This window comes from Physeter macrocephalus, chromosome 1 (genome assembly GCF_002837175.3).
Source record: "Physeter macrocephalus isolate SW-GA chromosome 1, ASM283717v5, whole genome shotgun sequence".
In the NCBI taxonomy this organism is placed as follows: domain Eukaryota; kingdom Metazoa; phylum Chordata; class Mammalia; order Artiodactyla; family Physeteridae; genus Physeter; species Physeter macrocephalus.
Window position 1 is genome coordinate 77901586 of NC_041214.2, and position 17141 is coordinate 77918726.

Consider the following 17141-nt stretch of genomic DNA (forward strand, 5'->3'; position numbering starts at 1 on the left):
AGCAGAAACTAACACACCATTGTAAAGCAATTATACTCCAATAAAGATGTTAAAAAAAAAAGTAAAAAAAAATATTTAAAAAAAAAAACTGAATACATAGATACAGGGAACAGATTGGTGGTTGCCAGAGGCAGGAGGGTGAGAGAATGGGCAAAATGGGTAAAGATGGTCAAACGAACAAAATTCCAGTTACAAAATAAATAATCATGGAGATGTAATGTGAGTATAGTTAATCTACTGTATACTTGAAAGTTGCTATGAGAGTACATCTTAAAAGTTCTCATCACAAGAAAAAAAATCTGTAACGACGTATGGTGAAGGATGTTAACTAGACTTAAACTGCGATGATCATTTCACAGTGTATACAAATACTGAATCACTAAGTTGCACACCTAAAACAAATATGTCAGTTATACCTCAATTTTTAAAAAGCAAAATAATTTAAAAACTGTGGTACATCCAGACAATGGAATTATTCAGCACTAAAAAGAAATGAGCTACCAGGCCATGAAAAGACAGAGAGAAACCTTAAATGCATATTACTAAGTGAAAAAAGCCAGTCTGAAAAGGCTACATACTATATGATTCCAAGTATATGACATTCTGGAAAAAATAAAACTATGGAGACAATGAAAAGATCAGTGGTTTCCAAGGGGATGGGTGAAATGAATAGGAAGAGCACAGAGGATTATTAGGGCAGTGAAAATACTCTGTATGATATTATAATGATGCATATATGTCATTATATACTTGTCCACATCCATAGAATATACAATACCAAGAGTGAAGCCTAAGGTAAACTGTGGACTTTAGATGGTTATGATGTGTCAATGTAGGTTCATCCTGGGTAAAAAAATGTACAGTTCTGACAGATGATAATGGGGGAGGCTATGCACGTGTAGGGGCAAAATACATGGGAAAGCGCCATACCTGCCTCTTGATTTTGTTGTAAACCTAAAACTGATCTAAAAAAATAAAGTATTAAAAAAAAAAAAAAGAGAAGAGACACTTCACCAAAGAGGATATACAAATGGCAAATAAGCACATGAACGTCAGCAATCAGGTAAATGCAAATTAAAATTTAAATGAGTGATCAGTACACATATATCAGAATCACTAAAACAAAAATAGCAACACCACCAAATGCTGACAGGAATGTGGTGAAGAAACTGGATCACTCATACATTGCTGACGGGAATGTAAAATGTTATGGTAACCATGGAAAACAGTTTAGCAGTTTCTTAAAAAACTAAACGTGCAACTACCACACAACCCAGCAATTGTGCTTCTGGGCATTTATCCCAGAAAAATGAAGGCTTCTGTTCACACAGAAAACCGTACACAAAGGATTATAACAGGCTTATTTATAATAACTAAAAAATGGAAACAACACAGATGTCCTTCAATGGGTGAATGAATGAACAAACTGTGGTACATGTACACCACGGAACACTACTCAGCAATAAAAAGGATTGAGCTATCGATATACGAAACAACCTGGAGGAACCTCCAGAGAATTATTATGCTGAGTGAAAAAAGCCAATCCCCAAATGTTACATACTGTATGATCCATTTATATAACATTCTGGAAATGATAAAGTGAAAGAAATAGAGAACAGATTAGCAATTGGCAGGGATTAATGAGGGGTTGGGGCAAGAGGGAAAGTGAGTGTGGCTATAAAGGGGCAACATGAGGTATGCTTGCAATGATAAAAATGCTCCTGAATCTGTCTGTATCAATGTCAATTTCCTGGTTGTGATATCGTACTACAGTTTTGCAAAATGCAACCACTGGGAAATTGAATACAGAACACATGAGCTCTCTGTACTACTTCTCACAACTGCATGTGAATATACAAATTATCTCAAAATAAAAAGTTTAATTTAAAGGATGAAAAAGGATGAAAAAAGTATACCTGAAATTGATTCGAATCAGAAATAAATTAACCTGATAACATAACCACATACAAGAAAATAATTAATTCAAGAAACTTTTGAGCACAGTGTTCTGACTATAAATCCTTTCCAAGACATATTCTAAAAACCAAAACAAGCAAAGAATCTTGAACTTTAGTAATCAGTTGGTTGTTGGTAATGGTACTAATGTAATAATTCCTAAACTATCTTGTGTGTAACTGAAGATAAAAGAAATGAGTAAATATTATGATATAATGGAAACCAGGGTTTTTGCCCACAGAGAAGGGAGGTACAATTATGGAATGGGGAAAGGTGAAAGACACACACACACACACACACACACACACACACACACACACACACACACACACACACTTCCTACATCTATCCACTGAAAGTAACAGGCAGTAATATCCCAGTAGAAATAAGCACATTAAAAGCCCAGATAATGGTTTCTGATTCCTGGTCTGGGGTGAGGAAATTACTAGGTAAGCCTGGAACATCTTGTTGTTCCAGAAAGCAGTAAAGCGCTCAAAAAATGACAGGAACATGTCAAAAGGTCACAGAAGCCAGCTTGAAGGAGCTCTTACTGACCAAATTTAAGACAATTTGAACATCAAAATAATTTATGATACTTGATTATAACAAATTAAAAAGAATCAAATTGTCCTTTTGGAAGTCCTAACTACAGTAATCAGAGAAGAAAAAGAAATAAAAGGAATCCAAATTTAAAAAGAAAACTGTCACTGTTTGCAGATGACATGATACTATATATAGAAAATCCTAAAGATGCAACCAGAAAACTACTAGAATTCATCAATGAATTTGGTAAGGTTGCAGGATACAAAATTAATACACAGAAATCTACGCATTCCTCTATACTAACAATGGAAGAGCAGAAAGAGAAATTAAACTATCCCATTTACCATCACATCAAAAAGAATAAAATACTTAGGAAGAACCTATCTAAGGAGGCAAAAGACCTGTATACTCCGAAAACTATAAGATGCTGATGAAAGAAATTGAAGATGACACAAACAGATGGAAAGATATACCATGTTCTTGTACTAGAAGAATCAATATTGTCAAAATGACTATACTATCCGAGGCAATCCACAGATTCAATGCAATCCCTATCAAATTACCAATGGCATTTCTCACAGAACTAGAACAAAAAATTTTTTAATTTGAATGGAGACACAAAAGACCCCAAATAGCCAAAGCAATCTTGAGAAAGAAAAACAGAGCCAGAGGAATCAGGGTCCCTGACTTCAGACTATACTACAAAGCTACAGTCATCAAGACAGTATGGTACTGGCACAAAAACAGAAATACAGATCAATGGAACAGGACAGAAAATCCAGAAATAAACCCAAGCACTGATGGTCAATTAATCTACAACAAAGGAGGCAAGACTACACAATGGAGAAAAGGCAGTCTCTTCAATAAGTGATGCTGGGAAAACTGGACAGCCACATGTAAAAGAATGAAATTAGAGCACTCCTTAACACCATACACAAAAATAAACTCAAAATGGATTAAAGACCTAACTGTAAGACAGGATACTATAAAACTCTTAGGGGAAAACAGACACAGAACATTCTTTGACATAAATCACAGCAATATCTTTTTTGATCTGTCTCCTAGAATAATGGAAATAAAAAGAAATCAAATGGGACCTAATTAAACTTAAAAGCATTGTCACAACAAAGGAAACCATAAACAAAATGAAAAGACAACCCACAGAATGTGAGAAAATATTTGCAAATGATGCAACCGACAAGGGATTAATCTCCAAAATCTACAAACAGCTCATGTGGCTCAATAAATGGGCAATGCCCAGTCAAAAAAATGGGCAGAAGACCTAAATAGACATTTCTCCAAAGAAGACATACATACTGCCAAGAGGCACATGAAAAGATGCTCAACATCACTAATTATTAGAAAAATGCAAATCAAAACTATGAGAGGGGGCTTCCCTGGTGGCGCAGTGGTTGGGAGTCCGCCTGCCGATGCAGGGGACACGGGTTCGTGCCCCGGTCCGGGAAGATCCCACATGCCGTGGAGCGGCTGGGCCCGTGAGCCATGGCCGCTGAGCCTGCACGTCCGGAGCCTGTGCTCCGCGGCGGGAGAGGCCACAACAGTGAGAGGCCCGCATACCGCAAAAAAAAAAAAACTATGAGAGGGCTTCCCTAGTGGCGCAGTGGTTAAGAATCCATCTACCAGTGCACGGGACATGGGTTCGAGCCCTGGTCCGGGAAGATCCTATATGCTGCGGAGCAACTAAGCCGACGCACCATAGCTACTGAGTCTGCACTCTAGAGCTCGCGTGCCACAACTACTGAGCCCGCGTGCCACAATTATTGAAGCCCACGTGCCTAGAGCCCATGCTCCACAAGAGAAGCCACCGCAATGAGAAACCCACGAACCACAAAAAAGAGTAGCCCCACTCGCCGCAACTAGAGAAAGCCCGTGCATGGCAACGAAGACATAACACAGCCAAAAATAAATAAATAAAATAAATAAATAAATGTATTTATTTTAAAAAAAAACTACAATGAGGTATCACCTCACACCAGTCAGAACAGCCATCATCAAAAAGTCTACAAACAATAAATGCTGGAGAGGGTGTGAAGGAAAGGGAACCCTCCTACACTGTTGATGAGAATGTAAATTGGTACAACCACTATGGACAACAGTATAGAGGTTCCTTAAAAATCTAAAAATAGAACATGATCCAGCAATCCCACTACTGGGCATATATCCAGAGAAAACCATAGTTTTCCCAGGATATGTGCACCCCAATGTTCAATGCAGCACTGTTTACAATAGCCAAGACATGGACGCAACCTAAATGTCCATTGACACATGAATGGATAAAGAAGATGTGGTACATATATACAATGGAATATTACTCAGCCATAAAAAAGAATGAAATAATGTCCTTTGCAGCAACATGGATGGACCTGGAGATTATCATACTAAGTGAAGTAATTCAGAGAAAGACAAATATTATATGATATCGTTTATATGCAAAATGTAAAAAAAATGATACAAATGAACTTATTTACAAAACAGAAGCAGACTCACAGAAAACAAACTATGGTTACCAGGGGTGGGGAGGGAAGGGTGAGGGAGGGGGATAAATTGGGAGTTTGGGACTGACATATACTCACTATTTTTAAAATAGATAACCAACAAGGACCTACTGTATAGCACAGAGAGCTATGTTCAGTATTCTGTAATAACCTAAGTGGGGAAAAAAATTGAAAAAGAATAGAAACACATATATGTATAACTGAATCACTTTGCTGTACACCTGAAACTAACACAATATTGTTAATCAACTATACTCCAAAATAAAATTTAAAAATAAATAAATAAAAATAAAATAGGAAAAGATTAGACCCTAACATACCTTCCAACTCTGAAAGCATGGTGTAAGCAGTCCCAAACTTTACTGGTAGAATACACACCAAATTCATGATAGTGGCTGCTTCTGGTGAGAGAAGGATGAGAAAGAGACTCTGAAAGAAAGCAGCAAGGACTCTAACTTTATCTGAAGCAAGAGTGATGAACAAATGGAAACACTGGTTACATCTGGGTGGTGGGAACTCTGATGTTTGTAGTATGTGTTCTCTGTTATTTTTTATAAATCTTAAACCTAAACACACACACACACACACACATTGTTACTTGACTATAACAAATTAAAAAGAATCAATTTGTCTATAATAAAACCTAAAACAGAGGGATATATATAGGTAGAGAAGAAAAACCTCTTCTTTACAAAAGAATGCCATCAAATGGTAGGAATCACAGAATTAGAAAATCACTATTTTGCAACAACAATGAAATAAGTGATTCACACAAGACTCCTCAGTCAGTACTAAAATCACTGGGTTGAAGTTTGTTGGGGATCAGGATATTCACTCAGTGTCAAAGTATCACCCCACGGATTACTTATTCTTAAACAGTGACAAAAATAATTTTAAAAAGAAAAATAACAAAGGGAAACAATATTTTTATAATGGACAGATTTGGCAGTTATCACTTTAGCACCAGCACTAGTGGAACACACTGACTTGTCTCCTCATGTAATGCTGTAAGAAAGGTACAATATTCACCTATGTAATAAGTAGACAAAAATGTTCAACCTAAATCTAATAAGGCAAATCTAAAATATGGTAGATAGTATACACAGTTAATCTGCACTCCTCAAAAATTTCAATGCCATCAAAAAAAAGTGTGATTATTCTAGAATGATTAAAGAAGATACTAAAGTGATACAATAATGAAATGTGATGCATGAATCTTTTTTTTCCACTCATTTTATTTATTTCACTTGTTCAACCATTTTACTGAGGTATGACTGACACTGAAAAAGCTGTACAGATTCAATGCAGAAAATGTGATGAGTTCAGAGATAAGTATACACCCGTGAAACCAGCACCACAATCTAGGCCATTAAAATATCCATGTGATGTATGAATCTTGATTGGATCCCAAATTGAAAAAAAAAGTCAGCTATAAAATTCATTTTTTGAAGATAAAGGAAACTGTATGTTAGATGGTACTCCTGAACTACTGTTATTATCTTAGGTATGATTAGTATTTTAGTATTGTGGTTACATAGGAAAATGTCCTCTTTCTTAAGAGGTATGATGAAACATTTAGGTGAAATGTCATGTCTGCAACTTACTTGTAAATAGTTTAAGAAAAAAGTACATGTGTGTGCATGTGTGTGTGTGTAGACAGAAAGATAAAGCAAATGAGTCTAAAAGACAGAGTATTCCACAAAATACCAAATAATTACACTCTTAGTGTTTTTATTTCACTAAAGGTCTGTTTAAATGAGATACAGAGGAAGAAATACATTCTATGTCACACCAAGAATCTAGTTTTAAATAGACAAATAAGCACTAGGGAGGTTAAAGAATTTGTCCTGAATAGACTGTTTTGGGACATTGTGCAGACACAACTGGAAGGATTTATTATACATTGTTGGCACTCCAGATATTGCACGTTTTGGGCAGTGTGCTTACAGAATACTGCTAAATATCAGGATATTCAAAAGAAAACCAACAATAAGAACAGGAGAAACACACAACAAAAAAATCTGTGACTTTGAGTAAAGTAACTTGCAAAAACTACAATTAAATCTACTTTGTCCACCATTCTAAAGCCAGGACCCCTATTAACTAGCACTTTTGTCATTTTTCTACGCAAAATCAGTATTCCAAATAACAGCCAAGTATCGCTACAGGATCGTGACAAGACTTTTAAATCATTAAAATTAAATATGTACAGTTTCACTTTAACAGTTTTGTAATATTCTGATCCTTTGAAACGTGTTAACCCATGTTTGATATGACAGTTCTCTATTAACTGGTATACCTGATTAACCAGAACTATCCATTGCTTAACAATGGTGGACAATAGGATGGAGTAGGGGAGTGGGGAGTACAATATAAGATTCCATGATAAAAAGCAGATAATCATCACAAAGTAACTATTATAAAATAGACCTTTCAACAGTAAGGGCAATTTAAAAACTCGATTTCTAAAAGTCATACTATTTAAAATGTATATTTTTACCATATGTATTGTGTTGAAGTGTGTAACTGAACAAATGAGTATGGTTACAAAGTGAATTCCAGGTTAACCAGGACATTTTTGGAAGGGGAAGCAGTTGGAATTGGGGACTTTGACAATCATCACACTATGACAATAACATGTAACTATGTTATTATCCCCATATTAAAAATGACAAGGCAGAAACTAACACACCATTGTAAAGCAATTATACTCCAATAAGATGTTAAAAAAAAATGATGAAACTGAAAGATGGAGGTTAAGTAACTTCCCCCAAACCATATAACTAGTAAGTGGGCAGAGCCAGGATTCAACACACAAAGCCCAACTCCAGAGCCTGCCCTCAGGATGACTAGGCTACCTAGTATTTCCATTGTTTGTTTGTTTTGAGGAGGGGCTGATGCTGAACACCTGCACTAAGTACTGCTTTACATCATATAATATTCAGAACAACCCTGTGAAGTAGGATTTTTAGTCCCGTTTTTCAGAAGAGAACACTGAAGCTGAGAGAGGTTGAGTAACCTGTCGGAAGTTACACTGCCAATGGATGGAAGAACCAGGATTCAACTCAGGTGTGTCTGACTCCACAGCCCTTGCCCTTAATAGGACTACACTCTGCCTTCCACATTCTATGTATAAAACATTCCTTATATTTCGAGGAAACACATCTTCTACTAGACAACTGTTAGCTGTTAAACATATGTTCCTGTATTTGTTTGGAATTAATAACACTTAATTTCTCTGAAAATATTACTTCTCATAAATTAATGAGATTTCACAATATGAGAAAACAAACTTAAAGTGAGGGTGTTATAATGTAGGAAATTATCATAGAAAAGCCCTCAAAAGCTATTTGGTTCAAATCCCTAAGTTCAACAGGCTTGGAAACCAATAATAATTAATGGTATGTATGCAAATCTAACCAAAAAAAGGGCTTGCACCAGTTAGGGAGCAGTTGAGGATGTGACATGACTGGACCTTCATATTATACAAATATGTTATCAAATGTTTTTTAAAAGCATAGTTTTATAGAGTTTGCAACCACTCCAAAAACGTTCATAATTCATATAATTGCCCCTCTCTTAAAATCAGAAACCATTCTCATTTTACTTATTTAAATCCTCCTTGTTCGAAAAAAATTTTTAAATAGCTGAAATCCTCCTCACTGTACCCTGAGTAGAATGAAGAAACCCAGAGACCTGGTTACCATCCGGTTTGTGAGATTCTAATGCACATTGACCACATGTGGCCAGGGCTACTCGGCAAGTTTTCCTAATCTAAAAAATGAGGATAATAACAGTATCTACTTCACAAGATTCTTGTGGGGTGTAAATGAGCTAACACATGCAAAAAATGTTACAACTGTGCCTGCATATAAGCAACAGGTGTGTTATCTGTTATCACTGAAGTTGGTGTGTGTCCATTACTGAAGCACCACTTGGATGGAAAAATACCTATCAGCTTTCTCTATCTCTGGAAAAGCTTTGAGGAAACTCACTCAGAACTTGCCGTACCTTTGTACGGTAACACCTGTATCCTCTTCCTTTAACCACCAGACATGTAAAGAAAGCTCATTAGTAGAAAAAAGCTTCAGTTGGCTCCTCCATCTAATCAAACTACCACTCCGTTTTTTGCTAGTATTCACAGTCAAACAACCTTAAATATATTTTCTGTAGCTTCTGTTATTGATATAACTGAGCTGCCCTTTAGGAAAACCAACTGGCATTACCCTGGGGAAGTCAGAACTTGATTTTGGGGGTTCGGTAAAGCAAGAAAATAGAAATAGAGTAACGCAAAAACCACAATGCTAATATACTAACTAGTGGAGAGAAGTGTATTTGCCCCTCCTGACAGTTAAATCCTCTAATCAGCTCTTTCTCTCCCTATAGGAAATCTATAAATAGGAAACCAAATTATAACCAAACATTTGCTGGGATAGTCCAGTCACAGGGACCAGACGTTTAAGCCTCTAGTCAGTGCCACCTTCTCTGCACAGTCTGCAAAAAACACTTCCAAATTCTGCCTCTCCAACTCCCATATTTCTATAATTCAATGCTGCCCATTTACCTTCTGCTTTAAGTCTTTCTTTAGATATGTTAATATCATCTATTAGACTACATCAAGTGCCACTCTTCCTGCTTTCAACATGAAAGAGACAGATATCTTTTAAGATGACTGCTGCAGAAAACTGAGCTCACCTATTGTGTGATTTTATTAAGCCAATACAGCTAAGTTCTGCTGGTGGTACCAGCATCATACCACATACACTCCCCCCACCTCCACCCACCCCTGACACCCTCTAATCACTTTTGCTTTCATAGCTCTTAACTTGGACTTCATTCCCCACCATATTCAGTGACCTCTTTACAGTTCCCATTCTTCTGTATTTCACTATGGCAATTGATACAATTTGCCACCTATTTCTTAAAAACTTTCCCCATCACTCGTTTTAACAAAGCCTAAAAACTCTGTTGATTTTGCTCATTAACTTATTTTAAAATTTATTTATTTTTGGCTGTGTCGGGTCCTTGTTGCTGCACGCAGGCCCTCTCCAGTTGCACCGAGCAGGGGCCACTCTCCGTTGAGGTGCGCAGGCCTCTCATTGCGGTGGCCTCTCCTGTTGCAGAGCACGGGCTCTAGGTGTACAGGCTTCAGTAGTTGTGGCACGTGGGTTCAGTAGTTGTGGCTCGCAGGCTCTAGAGCACAGGCTCAGCAGTTGGGGCACACGGGCTTAGCTGCTCTGCAGCATGTGGGATCTTCCCGGACAAGGGCTCAAACCCGTGTCCCTTGCATTGGCAGGTAGACTCTCAACCACTGCACTACCAGGGAAGCCCTGCTCATTAACTTTAAATTGTTCCACAGTACCTATGGTGGTTAAGCGTCCAGGTCCTAGAATCAGATAGACATGGATCCAAATCCAAGGCTCTACTTCTTACTAGCTATGTGCCCACGGGAAAGCTACTCCTTTAAGCCTTTTCCCCCCACTATAGAATGGACATAATGACATAACTGGCTACTGAGTGCTTAGCATAATCATCTTACTCTGGCATAAAGTAATCACTCAATAAATATTAATTATTACCTTTGTGTCCTAATTCTCCTCTCCTGCCATTTTATTCTTCTCTTTCTACCTTGAAGAATTCACCATCTCAAACAGCTTTGACTAATAATGCAATTAAGTATATTCCTGAAGTTACTGTGGCAGGATTAAACCTTTCATCCTCTTCATCAGTAACAAAATCATTATTTCTAGATTTCACCAATATCTAAGAAATAACCTGCTGAAAACTGATTTCATTTTCATACTCTTTCTTAAAGTACTCATTTCCCTTGGCCTCTGCAATACCATACTTTAAGATTTTTCTTCTCTGGCCATCTCTTCTCAGACTCTACTGCCAGCTCATCCTCCTGTAACCAGTCTCTAAATGTTAGTGTTCTAAAGGGAAAGCCTAATGGTTTTCTTCATCTCTCATACTGCAGTCTCTCCCGTGGCAATCTCATGCTTCATCATGGTTACAATGGCAATCTATAAAGAAGTAAATGACTTCCATATTATCTCTAGTGCAGACTTCTCCAAGTTCCAGATCCCCTATATCCAATTGCCTACTGACATCACCATGCTATGACAAAGCAACTTAAACTCCATAGATACAAAACTGGATTCATGGCCTTCGTGGGTTCATGATTCCATGAACAACCAAACCTAGTTCTTCTCCAGTATTTTGTTGTTAGTGAATGAATGGCATCACCATCCACCCAAGCTGCATAAGGCAAAATTCTAGAAATCTAGAAGTTATCCTTTATAACTCCTCTTCCTCCCCTTCCAAATTTAATCTATTCCAATTTCCATTAAGTGGATATTGCTGCATGAATTTCAACCTATTTTTTACACTAATACGAAAATAATCTCCCTTGCTGACTTCATTCCCCCACTACCCATTTTATCACTATCATGCCAAGGTCTCTATCAACTGAAACTTCCCCACCTTTCCTGTTCATCCCTCCCTAACATCTCAACAATCAAATTTCTTATTTCTTCTAAATATTCTACCTACTCAAGCCACAAAAAAAAAATCTACTTTACAATATCTGCATATGATTTATTCTTTCCCATTCCTCTTCCCTATCCAAGTCATGTCTTTTTCTCTCTCAAAACTCTTCTTAGAATCCTTCATTCGTTCATTTGTTAATTCAACCCAATATCACTCCTTACTAGGAAAATAAGTAAATAAATAAATAAAGTTACAGATTCAGGGTCACAGTTTATTCAGCCCAATAATCCATCTTTGACAGAGACACCAACAGAACATATATAGTTTTCCTCCTATAGTCCTCAAAATCAGTTATTACCCAAATATACTAATTATTTCCTCTACACTAAGCACTGCATCTTTCAACATACACATATTTCATGTCTTTTATGAACAGGTGTGTATTTTCAGCCTTTTCTACTTCATAAGGTTATAAATTTCACAAGTTTAACATCAACCATATAAAACTGACTTTCCTTTATTTGTTCTGAATTTCTTCTCTCAAGCACCTCAAGGTAGTCCTCCTATTTTAGCATTTTCTGACTTGGTGAACAAGTTGGTAGTTTTTTCACCCATTTCACTTGTGATTTTAAAGGAATACAAAAATAAATACAGCATGGATCACACCCTTACACTCTGCTTACAGGGCATGATCCAGCTGTATTTATATCTGTATTCCTGTTTCCGTAATAATGTCTCATAAAAAGAAGATGCTCTATACATGTTCAACAAAATTAAAGGAATTCTGCTTAGGCCTGATGTTGTGTTCATGAATGCCAAAAGAAGTAGAACCTCTCAAACACGTTAACTCTGCTTCTGTTTAAGAAAAATAATATTTGGTAGAAGGTAGAAAAAAAAGGTAGAAAGAATTGGTGCCTAGTATAGGTGAGGACACTGTAACAGAGCACCTTGCTGCTCTTAACGAACTGAAGCCGCTCTTCGATGTGATCACCGAACCACCGCCAGCGGAGGAAGCACAGAGACCCAGAGGGCTGCCCAAGACTAGAAAAGAGGAAATAAATGTAGGCCTGATTAAAAAAAAAAAAAAACAGAATTTCCAACAGTCCAGTATACTCAATGTCCATCCTTTTCTAAATTCAGATTATTTATTTAAAAAATAGCTTCTAATCACTTAGAAAAGAAAATGTTAAGCATTTGTGGAACCAACCTGTGTTATACCAGCCTAATCTAATTTCCTTTCTTTTTTTTTTTTTTTACGAGAGTATCTTTACAGATAGACAGACATCACACATCAAAAAGATGTAAAAGTAGTATGTCGGTAGCATTTCAACAAAAGTATTTGACCAGGTTCTCATTATACCCATATGGATAAGATAAACAGAAGATGGATAACGGTACAATTAGGTAGTGAGGTAACTGTTTAACGACCATAACAACAAGTGCTCATTAATGAACTGTTATCAGCCTGAAGAGCAGTTCAGGACTTTCATCTGTGGCCTTTCCCTGTTCAACAATTTTACCAAAAAGAGGAAAATATATCTAAGGGATCAATGAGTACCCATATCCAAATACATATGTATAACTGTGAGACAGGCAAGCACTGTAACTTATGCCACCAATGTAAAACAAACACACAAACAAAAAAGAGGCTTAAAGGCTTAGTTCACATCAATCTTGGTTCAATCTGACAGCAACAAGCTCAATATGATGTGGAAAAAAGAAAAACTAATGTGATGCTAGCTGCAGCGGTAGTATCTCAAACACGGGCGACAGCAGTCCTGCTTAACTCTGGACAGATCAGACCACAACTGGGATATGCTGTACCCTTCTATGGGTCACTGTCTTCAAAGGATCATAACCATACTGGCACATGTTCAGAAAAGAAAAACCAGGATGCTTAGGGGCCTGAATACCAGTAAAGGCAAGGCAGGAGGGAATGGAGATTTATAAACAGGACAAAGCAATGCCTTGAGAGGAAAACAATGGCTACCTTCATTCAGTCATTCAACAAACGTGAATTTCAAACCTATTTCTGGCTAGACATTGTGACTGTGACTGGGGATACAGGAAAAAGACAGTCTATATCTGTGAGAAATTCATGTGTATATCTGAAGAGTTGAAACAGATTTGATCTAAAAAAGCTTTAGATTGTTCTATATGATTTCATAAGGTAGAAATAGGAGCAATGGAAAGAAGTTCTAATGTAATTGATTTCAGCTCCATATAAGGAAGAGCATTTTAAGAGTCAAAGCTGTCTAATGAAGGAAGAGGCTGCCTGAGTAGACTGCAAGGTTCCCATCAGTAATGGTGTACTTAAAGAGGAGACTGCTGAAATAAGACAGGCACTGAACTGGGCCATTTTTAATGTTCCTCACCTTCTACACTATGATTCTTTCTGTACTTCCTCAGGAAATGGACTCACCAGATTCACCCTACTTGTGTACTACAGCATCACACGTTTCCCACAGTTTTGACTTCCAACTTTGCACCCTGTCCCCCACTGAAGCAATGTCATATAATTAGGAATGGATCTGAGAGCAACAGGAATAACTCAATATAGGAAGAAACTGACCCATCAGCACAGAGAATGCAAAAAAATCAGTACTGTTCAATGTGCCTTATATTTGTAAAGAAAATGTAAGAATTCTCTATCCTTGAAGTCATAAATTCAATTTAAAATATTATGGAAAAAAAACTTTTTAAAAAGTCTATAGGGATTCCCTAGTGGTGCAGTGGTTGAGAGTCCGCCTGCCCATGCAGGGGACACGGCTTCGTGCCCCGTTCCGGGAAGATCCCACATGCCGCGGAGCGGTTAGGCCCGTGAGCCATGGCCGCTGAGCCTGCGCGTCCGGAGCCTGTGCTCCGCAACGGGAGAGGCCACAACAGTGAGAGGCCCGCGTACCGCATAAAAAAAAAAAAAAGTCTATAGAGTAAAGCAAATGTGGCAAAATGTTAACAGTTGTTAATCTAGGTGTATAACACTACAGTGATCCTGTGTTGTGTATGTTTGAAATTTTTCAAAATGAAAAGTCTGAAAAAAAATTTTAGAAATATATTATGTTCAATTAATATAAATAAGGATCTGCTATGTACTGCATCTCTTGTTGGGAGCCATTTTTTTCTAACCAACAAGAAAAAATAATTTTAATTTAAGATCACTTTGAGAATGTGTCCTAAATAAGCACTCCAAACCCCTCTATTATAACGTTATGTGGAAACTAAGTTTAGAATATATTTCTAAAAAGAAATAATTCACCAGATATAGCAGGCCAAATACCATGAACTAATCAAATTATGAAACTGATTAAATGGCTACTTTAATCCATTTTAAAAATCACAGGTGGGATAAACGTAGAGAAAGGTCTAGACCATTTACTTCTTTAAATTGGTTTAAGATTATTGAAGCTTATTTTCATTCATTTTATTTTTGTAATTTTAAAATACTCTCTAGGATACACTGGCTCTATATGCTGGAACTGGGTATTCAAGCAGTTCACCCATCCAAACTGTTAATATTAACTTCTTGGAAGCAGTCCCTCACACTTCAGCACTTTCTCAATCTGGATACAAGAAATGGGCTACGATTGGAATTCCAAGGGCTCCCTTTCTTTTAAATAGCAGCCCGTTAAGACAAAAGTGATAAAAAGAAGGGAGCATATTTTAACCACCAGCCCTGAAAAAAGGCTTCCCCTTCGGTTGTCGTCAACTCTGACTGCTGTCTACCCTTTCTCAACACACTGCCTGGTCGTTTCGGTTGAAAAACAAAATGGAAAAAAAAATTTTTTTTAATATATATATATATCCCATTTTCCTGGGACAGGTAGATCCCCTTTTGTAGAAGTGGCTAAAGCCAGGCTCCCCATGGATTTCATCTCGTTGCCAAGGCAGCGCCGACCCGACTGGTATGGCACGAGGGCAGTTCCCGCCCGCCCGGACCCCAGGGCGGCCCCGGCCTGCGGCAGAGCAGCCCCGGCCCAGCCCGGAGCCCCCCAGGCCGCAGAGTCCCTGCCGCGACCCCGGACAGCCCCGCGGGCGCCCCGGGACCGCGGCGAAAGGCGGGGAGATGAGGCTCGACTTACAGTGACACCATCCGAGGTGACAGCACCAGTGCAGCTTGAAGCACTTGCCGTGGCTGTGCGTGGCACAGATTGAGAGCCCGTCGCACGGCTGGAAGTCGGGTCTGCGGGCGGCGCAACTCCGCGCCAGGGCCTGAGCCTCGTCCACTTTCTCGCTCTTCCAACCGCGCTCGAGCGCCGGCGCCGCGGCCGCACTCATTTCCTCTGCCTCCGCGGAGCCGAGACCCGGAGCTCCGGAGGAGCGACGTCTGGGCGGGAAGCTGAGCCGGCTGCGGACGCGGGAAGGCGGGGCACGGGCTGGGAGTCACGCCAGTGCTTGGAGGTGGCGGTGGCGGCGGCGGGAGCGCAGCAGTCCCAGGTAAAAAGAGGAGCCGCCCCGGGGTGCGACCAAGGTCTGGGCCTTCCGCCGCCTTCCCTCCCTCCGCCGTGGCGCGCGCCGCGCCCCCACGCGCACACGCACGCGCACACGCACGCGCCGGCGCCGGCAGACGCCACGAGTCCCTCCGCCAACCTCGCCTCTTCACACACGCCGGGCTTCGGTGCTGGGTCGTTGGCGTCCCACGCAGCCGCCGCACACTTACTCAGTCCCCAGAGGCTGAGCCCGACCGACGGAGGGCCGTTAGGAACACACCCGCCTCGGCGGCTCGGTTTTCACACGCAGGCCAGTTTCCACGAGCACTTCCCACACTCACTCCCCTCACACACTCCCCTCCGACACACACGTCCACACTCCGCAGAGGGCTGTGCACACTGAGGACACGCCCTCCCGGACGTCCAGTGGGCTGGTCCCTGCGCAACTGGGAGCAAGGTTTTCTCACACGCACAGCCTCTCCCCACGCGCGGCCCACGTTGCCCTCGTACACACCCCCCAGAGGGTCTGGGCACACAGGTCCCTGGGGGCGCGCGGACATGCGCACGCAACAGACGCGTGCTTCCCTGGGGCTGCCTCCTGCTCCCAGCGCGGCCACTGGGGCGCATGTCCCGGGCCACGGCCACCAGCCCCTCGCGGCCCCTGGTAACCACCGCCCGCCCAGGTCTCAGCCCGAGGCTGCAGCCCCGCCTTGCTGAGAGGGAAAGTAACCAAGCTGGGTGCCATGGGTGGGGGTGTGTGTGTGTGTGTGTGTGTGTGTGTGTGTGTGTGTAAAAGAGATGCACGGGAAGTGCGATGCACGGGACTGATATGTGGAATGTGTTACGTGTGTGTATTTTGGCATGTATGTGATGTGTGGGCGTGTATGCTTGTTATGTGGAGTAGGTGTGGTGTGTGTGTAATTGGATGTGTTGTTGAGTACATGGTACATGTGTGGTGTGCATGATGCCTGTGACTTATGTGGACTGTGTGATATGAGGTGTGTGTATACACGTGTATGTGGCATGGATGCATGTGACCAATGTGGAGTGTCAGTGGTGTGTTTATGTGTGGTAGGGTATATGTTCTGTGTGTGATATTCGAGTAGCTGAGTATGTGTGTGTATCTGTGTACATGGGGTGCGGTGGGCACGGTTGTTACGTAGCATGTGTGTATGTGTGTGTGGTATGTATGTGGCAGTGTGGTGCATAT

General features: G+C 40.0%; 1 protein-coding gene across 2 annotated transcripts in view; it reads right to left on the bottom strand.

The window, feature by feature from the left end:
- The window catches only part of C1H3orf70 (chromosome 1 C3orf70 homolog), an 85405-nt gene extending 69408 nt beyond the window's left edge, over positions 1-15997 (bottom strand). For both annotated transcript variants that reach the window (XR_008617109.1, XM_024124408.3), the window contains exon 1: positions 15584-15997. Coding sequence is in view for 1 of the 2 variants with exons in the window: in XM_024124408.3 (XP_023980176.1) it covers positions 15584-15779 (196 nt within the window). In the remaining variant the exon portion in view is untranslated. The remainder of the gene's footprint in view (positions 1-15583) is intronic.
- Between the last annotated feature and the right edge of the window lie 1144 nt (positions 15998-17141).